This window comes from Otolemur garnettii, unplaced genomic scaffold (assembly GCF_000181295.1).
Source record: "Otolemur garnettii isolate 467f Iridium unplaced genomic scaffold, OtoGar3 scaffold00129, whole genome shotgun sequence".
Taxonomy (NCBI): Eukaryota; Metazoa; Chordata; class Mammalia; order Primates; family Galagidae; genus Otolemur; species Otolemur garnettii.
The window spans coordinates 2526944-2536440 of NW_003852524.1; the positions used below are offsets into that span (position 1 = coordinate 2526944).

General features: G+C 34.0%; 1 protein-coding gene across 2 annotated transcripts in view; it reads left to right on the forward strand.

Annotated features, from left to right (window-relative positions):
• AP1AR (adaptor related protein complex 1 associated regulatory protein) overlaps positions 1 to 6381 on the forward strand; it is a 35949-nt gene extending 29568 nt beyond the window's left edge. For both annotated transcript variants that reach the window (XM_003798159.3, XM_003798160.3), the window contains 4 exons: positions 571 to 629; positions 1251 to 1324; positions 2064 to 2192; positions 4490 to 6381. In XM_003798159.3, coding sequence (XP_003798207.1) covers positions 571 to 629; positions 1251 to 1324; positions 2064 to 2192; positions 4490 to 4755 — 528 coding nt within the window. In that variant the 3' untranslated portion in view covers positions 4756 to 6381. The remainder of the gene's footprint in view (positions 1 to 570; positions 630 to 1250; positions 1325 to 2063; positions 2193 to 4489) is intronic.
• The last annotated feature ends 3116 nt before the right edge of the window (positions 6382 to 9497 follow it).

The window sequence follows — 9497 nt, forward strand, 5'->3', positions numbered from 1 at the left end:
TAGCTCACATCAGCCTCACACTCTTGAACTCAGGCAGTTCTTTTGCCTTAGCCTCCTGAGTAGCTGGGACTATAGGTACCCACCATAACACTCGGCTATTTTTTGATTGGAGTTGTCATTGTTGTTTAGCAGGCCCCAGCCAGGCTCAAACCCTCCAACCTCAGTATATGTGGCTGGTGCCCTACTCATTGGGCAACACACGGCGAGCCTTTCATGTATTCTTTTAACTATTCCTTTTCTCCTCATCATCCTTTCAGTTACTAGGAGGCTGTTAGATATACTAAAAATATTGAGGGCAACAATGTTTTTTATATCTGTTTAAAAAGTTAACTTTTTTACAATACTCGGAATATTCTGATAATTTAGGAATTATACACTGCTAAATTGAAAACAATTCTACCATAAATAAAAGGATGTAGAATTGAATAATGATGAATTTAAGGAAAAAGACTTCAAAAGAATAAAATTTTTTTTTAACTAGAAAAAAATACTTTCTGGTATTGTATGAATGGTTTTTAAAAAACATACTTTTACAACAGAGTGATTTTGTACCACATTCTGTTTCCAAAGCAAGAGAGGCAGAGAATTATGCAACGATATCATCCTTCCAACAATGGAGAATATCAAAGGTAAATAGTAAAACATATTTCTTCTTCTCTTTGTGGTAGAAAATTTTATTTCCACATAGAACACAGTTCAGGGTGATAAATATCCATATATGTATGTGTTCCCTAAAAATTATTGCTTCTAAAAGATCCTGCGTTGGAAGAATCCTGAGAAAATTTTAAGTTGAAAAGTGATCATCATTTATTTAAATTGGCTTTAGTATATTATTAAGAGTAGGCACATCTTCAATATAGAAAGTGATTCAATAGCTGAATTCCTCTAGGTGACTTGTTTATAACTTACTTGTGTTTTCATTAGTCCCACTTTTTTCTTAGAATAAAATTTATATGTGAGCATTTTTTGAAAGAGATATTTTAATGTCACTTTTCCATGAATATCCCTACTCACTCAGAGAGCCTTAATCATACTTTGTTATTATAAAGTGGATGGTTTGAATTGAGGCTAAGCTTTGGACACTTGACTTTAGGATTACCCTAAATTAAGATGTATTTTCATGAGGTTATTATAACTGTTCAGCACTTATTGATAGGCCTTCAAACGAAAAGGTCATCAATAACTTAAGCATTTGGTATATTGTATCTACTATGAATATGTAAAAAAAATACATTTCAATTTTCTTACAGTTCAGGACCAGAAGATGACTTTGAATCTTGTTTGAGAAATGTAAAGTCACAGTATGAAGTTTTTCGAAGTAGTAGTAAGTCTTTTAAAGTGTTTTCTGTACATTTGAATGTTTTATGCACAGTAAAACAGATAATTAGAGATTCCGGCTTTGTTTCTGTAGGTCCAGCCCTTCTATTTGTGTTGCCAGATCTATCAATTAATGAGCCATTAATTATACAACATCATCTTCTATTTTTAAAAAGGAGTTTGGAACAAAAGAAATTTCAGGCTATTTCTGTAGATTCATTTATAGAGCCAAGCACTCCTTTCTCCATTTTCATTCTGATTTTACCCCTCCCTTTTCAAAAAAAAAAAGAAAGGTGAGAGGAAATAATAGGAAGGTATACTTAGTTTTGTACTTATTACAAGTTGATTTATAAGATTAAAATGTTTTCTCAAGTTTCAAAAGTCAAAGCTCCTCTGCTGCCTAGCAAATGGTTCCTTTTGAAAATATAGGCTGCTTTTCATTTATCTTTTTTCCCCTTAATTGGGGGAAAAAAACAAACTAACGAAAAAATTAACCTAGAGTTCATTTTATTAGAGAATTTATAATTCATTTAAATTTGCAGTTTTTGGTGCTTAGATGGTAAAAAAGAAATTACTTTATACTCTTCTAACAGAAACTTACCAAAGTAATGACTTCAAGAAATGTTTCTTATAAAGTTAAAAGGAATGATAATATTTAGAGAGAGAGAGAGAATTATTGCAAAACAAAGTGTTTTGATGAAAGAGTACAGATGACAGCATTTAATTATATTTGGTGTATATTCTAGGACTGTCATCAGATGCCACAGTTTTGACACCAAATACAGAAAGCAGTTGTGATTTAATGACCAAAACTAAATCAACTAGTGGAAATGATGACAGCACATCCCTTGATCTTGAGTGGGAAGATGAAGAAGGTATTTTATAATTCACAATTCCATCTGAAAAGTTTAACTTCTTCTGCATGTATGAATCTTCTACCTTGATCTTTTACTTTATTTAATAGAAATAAAAGCAAGGCCTTGAAAAATCATATAAAATTTCCGTTGTATTAGTTATTATCATTATTGGGAAATTGTTTAGAAAGTTACTTTATTTTTAATGTTTCTAGAAATATGGAAAATAAATGTCCGTTGAGGTTTCTATAGTCTAGCCCATGATATTACTCAATATGAAAGATTGTTGCTCCCTTGTGGGCCATCTATAGCCAAAAAGTTAATTAACTTTTGGTTCATTATAAGTTAGTGATTTAATTGTTAGTATTTTTGGTAGAAAAGAAACTGTAACTTGGATGTGAGTTTGAATTTTAACTGGCATGTTTTCATAGCTGTAGTACATTGGATAAATTACTTGGTTTATCTAAGCAGAGTTTGCTTATCATAAAAAGGAAATACTAAACCTATTTTAAAGGCTGATTTTCATTGCCATATATTTAGGGTGAAAAAATGCCCGACACAAAATAGACATTCAATAAGTACTTGAACAAATGAATGGATGAATGTTGTGAGGAGTAAATGTTGTGTTGTTGATTTTATATGTATACAGATAATTTCTGTATAGGGTTTGGCACACATCAGGTACTCGTAATTGTAGCTAAAATGTTGATTTTGTTTTAGAAAGCTATTTCACTGAATAATACCCAAGTTTTTATTATCATTTTAAGAAATACACATTCTGAAAAGGAGAACTTAGTTATAGCATTTAGAATTTTAAGGAAAATAATAAGCATTAAACATTTCTTTGAATTTTGAGATAGAATGGACCTTAGGTATTCTCTAGTAAAGCAATTTGTTTTATCAATAAAAGAAATAGGTACTCAGGGAACTTGAATAGCTTTATCAAAGATCGCATCAACTTTCTTAAGTCTTCTCAGCTGGACACCATTTCCTCATTCCTGTACTTAACATTATTGCATATTTGATGACTTTAAATTTTGTTATGATTTTAGCATCTTGTTCAATTGATCTAAAGCCTTTCAGATCATTTAATTATTGTTTGTATCATCCATACTGTCAGATTTGAAGATAACTTTCTAGGTCGTTATTCAAGTTATTAACATAGTTAATAAACAGACTAGTCTAGGTAGAGAACAGAGCCCACTGAAAATCTGCTTTTTGGTTGATATATATAAATCCTCAGAAGTAAATCTACTACATACAAATCCACAAAATTATATTAGGATCTAGCTCATGTTTTTATCTTGTCTATAGAAATTACTTGCTTTACCAGGTTGAGTCTTTGTGATTTTTTTCAGTAATAACAGACAATAGTTACACAGATTTAAATGTTCTTTTATTACAGTGGAATCTGTATGGTCAGAAGACAAAAATTATTAATTGTGTCTGAGGATATCCTCTTATCTCTTTGCCAGTCCTAGATTTTAATTGTACCAGTGTTGATTCTGTACTTAAAATTCAAATTTCTTTTCTGTCCCACTCCCTTCCTTTTGCCAATAAAATAACATTGCTTTCATTGTCCAAAATTTTTGACACTTTCACTTTACCAACCATTTCATTCTGTTTAGAATTAGATCTACAATTTCCAATAGTAATATCTCTACTTAATTCTGGTATGAAGTCAGAGTAGCTTAAGACCACAGACTTTGGGGCCTGGCTAACTGTATTAAAATTCTTGCTGCACCACTTTTTAGCTGTGTCATCTTCCACAAATCAGTTAACCCATCTGCCTTCCTTTCCTCAACTACAGAATAAGGATAATGAATGATAGCACTGTACGTCATAGACATGTTAAAGATTAAATCAGTTAATAATAGGCGTCCAGCATTAACTAGAAACCTAGTGAATGCTAGAAAAATATCATTAGAGTGATTTTCATTCTCTGGGAAATGAAATAACATGTGGGTAGAAAAGGACTTTGGCAGACATACTGATTTGGTCATCGAACACTGATAGCAATTGAAATCCTTCATCCATTCTGTTTTATTTATGGCTCTTCAGAAATTTCAGCTTATCAGATGATCAATGTTGCATCAAAACTGCCCTGTGGTGAGTATTAATGTTTATTTTTATCTAAGGCATACTTCAGGATTAGACCCCAACAATTTCCCTTAAGAAGGCCTCCATGGCACAGGCTATAAGTTAATTTATAAATCAAGTCTGACAGTTAAATAAGAAATATAATGCTAAACTGGGAAATTTCTTAATGTAGCTTTTTATCTTCGCTGAGATTTCTAAAAACTCTTTTCAAATCATAGGTATGAATAGAATGCTTCCAATGAGAGAACGGTCCAAAACAGAGGAAGACATTCTCCGGGCAGCGCTTAAGTACAGCAGCAAGAAGACTGGGAGTAATCCTACATCAGCCTCTGACGATTCTAACGGGCTGGAATGGGAGAATGACTTTGTTAGTGCCGAAATGGATGATAACGGCAATTCCGAGTATTCTGGATTTGTCAATCCTGTATTAGAACTGTCCGATTCTGGCGTAAGGCAATTTGATACAGATCAACAGACTCGATAGGGTAAAATAGTGTGACCCTGTTTATCAGTTACAACCAAATGTTAAAAACCAACTAGAATGTATAAATGGTTATGCTGAGCCTTTTTTTAAGGAGAAGGTAAGAAACCATGTTGTAAATGCTTATTTTGTTAGAAAGGAGTAGAGATGATAGGATAGATCTGAATTGCTTCAGAATTAAGTGCAATTTCATCATCTGCCTTCTGCTTTTCAAGACCAATTTAATGGTCCTGTCATGACACCAGTTAAATTTATTTTAACTCTTTTCTTTAAGCATTCTTGTTTACTATCATAGATCTTCACTTTAAACAAAAATTTTATTACTTTTATTGTGAATGCTTTTTAAGCCTATATCATTAACTAGAAATATATTAAGACTTTTTTGTTCATTCTCAGCAGATGTGAAGGGAGCATGAGGAGGGATCATCAGAGTCAGATTTAGAATGGTGTTCCCTTTCTCCAGCTTTATTTTTTTCTGTAAGTTCTTTGAATTTTATTATCTATAGTAAGCACAATTAATTCAAATGGATGATTCTAAGAAATGCTAAAGTATTGGCTTCTTTTTACACTTATTACAAATCCTAGTATGATAATGTTGATTCAGTCTGAGCAAAGAATAACATAAAAATAAACTTTCTGAGTTTGGACATTTCAAGTTGGTAATAATCATAAATAATATTTAAGAAAATATACATATTTAGGTTTTCTGCTTCAGTTTACATGCCACTATATTGACTAAGTTAATTGATATACAGTATTAAGTTTCTAGGTGCCATTATTTTTTTAAAATTCTATATTTCCAATGAATGAGCTTAGAAAGATTTTACACAGAACATACTCTCTGCATGATTTAAGAAAAGAAAATCTAAAAAGGTAATTACGGGTATTTCAAAGTAAATAAAATCCTTTCTGATATGAAAGGCTCCATTGATTTTATTAAGTTTTCTTTGCCTTGTAGTACAAGGTGCTTTAATGGGATGAAACTAAGTATATCAATATATAACTGCATTTTGTGATAGGCAATGAGCTCTTCTTTTCTCTAAAGTTTACATATCAATATAAAAGGCCAGGGATATAAAACACTCCCTGCTTTCTTTGATTTTGCTGAGGACTGAGTATGATTTTAGTAAACAAAGTGTTTTTGGGTTTTCCTTAGTGTTTTTTTTTCTTTTCTTTTTCTTGCAATGATGACAGTGCATGTTTTCAAAAATATAGGAAGGTCCAGATACAAATAGTAACGTAAAGTTCCTGCTGTACTTAAAAAATCATGTGGCCCTTTCAATATTTGAACTGCTAAGCAATGACATATATAGTTTTATCTCCTTTTTAATCTCACAGAATAAATATAACACTTTAAATATGTAAATATACATTAGGTAATGCTATTATTTATGTCTGTCTTAAAATTATTTAAATTGTAGCTGTGTCAGTGGAAATATTTTAAAGGTAATCTATATTCACATTGCCTGGGTTAATGCTTTTTAAAGTTTATACACATCAGATGTATATTTTCGGTTTGGCATACGCTACTACTGTAATTTTTCTTGGCTTTTTGTTCATAAAGAATTTTTTGAAGGAATGGTGATTTCTCAAGGATTGTGAATAAACACATTTTTACATTAATGGTAATAAATTATTTATTATTGGTTTTATTCCATGAACATGAAAGTATTCTGACTCCTGACTTATAATTATTTTGTTAAATCTGATATAAAGATAAAAAATAATAAATTAGGAAAGCAAGATGAAACTAATCTTGAAAATATATCTGCCAAGAAAAAGATGTTGACTTTTTGCTATGCTTGTAAAAAAATACTAAAAATAGCTTATTAGGTTGTGTTCCAACATTACTGGAATATTCCGTGTCTGGTGGGTTGTCAGAGACAAAGCAGTAAAATGACATACAAGGTCCTTGTTCTTTTGCTTACCAACCTGGTCAGAGGGGCCAGTAGGTAAGTATATAAGTAAGAAAATGACAGATCACAGTTAGAAAGTATGTAAGATGACTGGGGTGATTGGAGGCCAGTTGACTACTTTTAATAGGTCAGGATATTCCTCTCTGAGGAGATATTTGAGCTGAGACTTAATTGTTGAGAAGGCAATGGGTTTAAAAAAAAAAAAAGCCTGGTATGAAACATGTTATAAGTAAAAGGAGCAAGAACAGAGTTCTTGAGATGGAAGTTTGGTACTTCTGTAAATAAAGATATGCGAGACTGAGCATCCTGATTGAGTGGAAAGAGTGGCATGGGATGATAGTAGAAAGTGGTTAGGGGCCTGATCACGCAGGCCTTTGTAGGCCAAGAGTGAATTTTATTTGATGTGTATTAGGGAGCCACTGACATTTTTCGTTAGCCAGGATGTGCAGTGAATAGATGTGATTTTCAAAAGATGACTCTAACTGCTGTGTTAGGGAATGGGTTGGAAGAGAGCAAGAGTGGATGTGTAGTATTCCCAGTCAGACGTGATGTGGCTTGGGTTTATGATGGGTGTAGAAGCGCAGAAATTTATTTTAGAGGCAGAATCAACAGAGTTTTCTGATGGGTTGGATATGAGGATAAAAGAAGGGAGGGAATCAGATATAACTGCAAGTTAGCATATCTGGCCTGGTACCCTAGCTACCTTGCTCATTACAAGTCTGCGTGGGCAAGACGCAACCATGGTCTCATCTGAGTCTTGGCAGAAAGCCCTGTGATTCTTCACTAGAAAACAGGTAGTCTTAAAGCAGCTGTCAAAGGGCCATTTATTATCCACACCCCCATCTTGCAAAAGGCTGCCATAATGCAATTTCTCATCAAACTCTTGTTCCAGGGACCTCAGCCCTATTTAGACACAGATACAAACTATAAAAATGGTTGGCTATAGTTTAGAGTTAGGTCCTCAACAACAAAGTTACATCTGTCATCAGGCCTCCTCAATTCAGTGCCATCCCAGGGACATCCCTAAGACCAAGAATGCTAGGAGCTAACACCTGCTGATGTTGCTTTTGCCATCTGTAAAAATAATAAACATCTAAATCTGTTTGGGTTCACTTTCTCCTTGCTGACCAAATCTATGAAAGTGTAACTAGCAACCTGACAGCTGCCATTAACTATAACTTTGTGGTTCTGACATAATCACAAAGTGATTTGGGAAAGAGGGGGAAATTAAAAGAGTTTTATTTGGAGGTTAATTTTGAGGTGTTTATGAAATATTTGAATGAAGATGTCAAGTAGGAGATGGGATATATGTCTGCAGCTCAAGGAAGAGGTCTAGGTACAAGTTTGGGAGTCTATTAGGTAATTGATACTTAAGTCATTATATTAGCTGACTTCAACTCAGGGTACCATATAAGCAAAGAAGTCTAACTAAGTGTTGACATTTACAGGTTGGGGGTGAACAGCCAAAGGAAGCAGTTAACAAGAACAGTACAAAGAACCAGAGAATGTGGTTCTATCACAGAAGCCAGAAAAAGAGAAGGATCAACAACATTGAGTGCTTTGAGAAAAAGAGGACAGGTGTGCTAGTTGGGTTTGGGAACACAAAGACTTGCCCGCTATCTGTTATACAAATAAAGGGATGGAAATGGGGGAGCTAGGGGATGAACAATAGATAATAGCTAATGTAGACAATTAGGCAATTTTTGCTGTCAGCAAAAAAGTGGGGTTGCCAGAGGAGGATGTGGAATTATATATGGGTTTTTTATTTAGGATGCTAGAATTTCTAAAATGGTATAATTTGGATTTATCCTTGCCTTTTTTTTTTTTTAAGGTAATTAGAGAAATACATTTTTCTAGTAGAGGCCAGAGTTTTCATTTTACTTTTTTTTTTTTTTTTTTTTTGCAGTTTTTGGCTGGGTCCAGGTTTGAACCCACCACTTCCGGTATATGGGGCTGGCACCCTACTTCTTGAGCCACAGGCACCACCCCATTTCATTTTACTTTAACTATGTAAACATATCCTAATCTCTTGAGAACACAGACATCTAATGAAGATTTTATATCAGATATTGTCAGGGCCCGGGACTGGCCAGGTCTCAGGCCCAGCTTAGGTAGGTTCTGGACATAGACCACTAAGCTACCTTGCTCAGGAACAGTTTCTCGTAGGTGCTTGAGGGCTATCTACTTTAGCTGGAGAGGGAGAGACAGAGTATCTTAGAGAGAGTAAAGGTCTTTTTAGAACAGATAGATCTTAGTCTTTAGCAGAGCTTGGTAATCTTCAGCAGAGAGATGCCATGCTGGCGTTCTGCAGGCAGGAGAGGAGACAGAGTCAGAGTAAGCGTGTCCATGATAGAATGCGCATGCCTCCTGACTGCCTGCTCCTCCAGCCTAATATAAGGCTGAGCTCGTGCTTCAACACCACAGGTGTAGAGACTGCCAATTCACCAATGCTCTCATCTCGCGAGCTCACTCATGCTTGTTAGAACCAAATCTCTCTCCATGCCCTTTTCACCAAGGTGTTCCATTACAGGTATTTCCTATAACTCTCACTCCTCCTAGCCATAGGCTGTACGGGCTGCTACAAGATATATTTATAGTCTTCCCCATCTTCATTTACATGGTTCCTCTGGTTAACTATCTGACAGTAAAGGAGATGACTAAAGATTTCTTTGAGAAACAAATTTTCGGCATCTGATTCTTGTCTCCTTAGGAAATATTAAAGGTGAAGATAAAATTAAATTATGGAAATGATATTTAAAAATTATCATATGGGTATTTTTATTAGTGTTAATTATAATATTTAAAAGAGATTTCTTTCCTGACACTTAG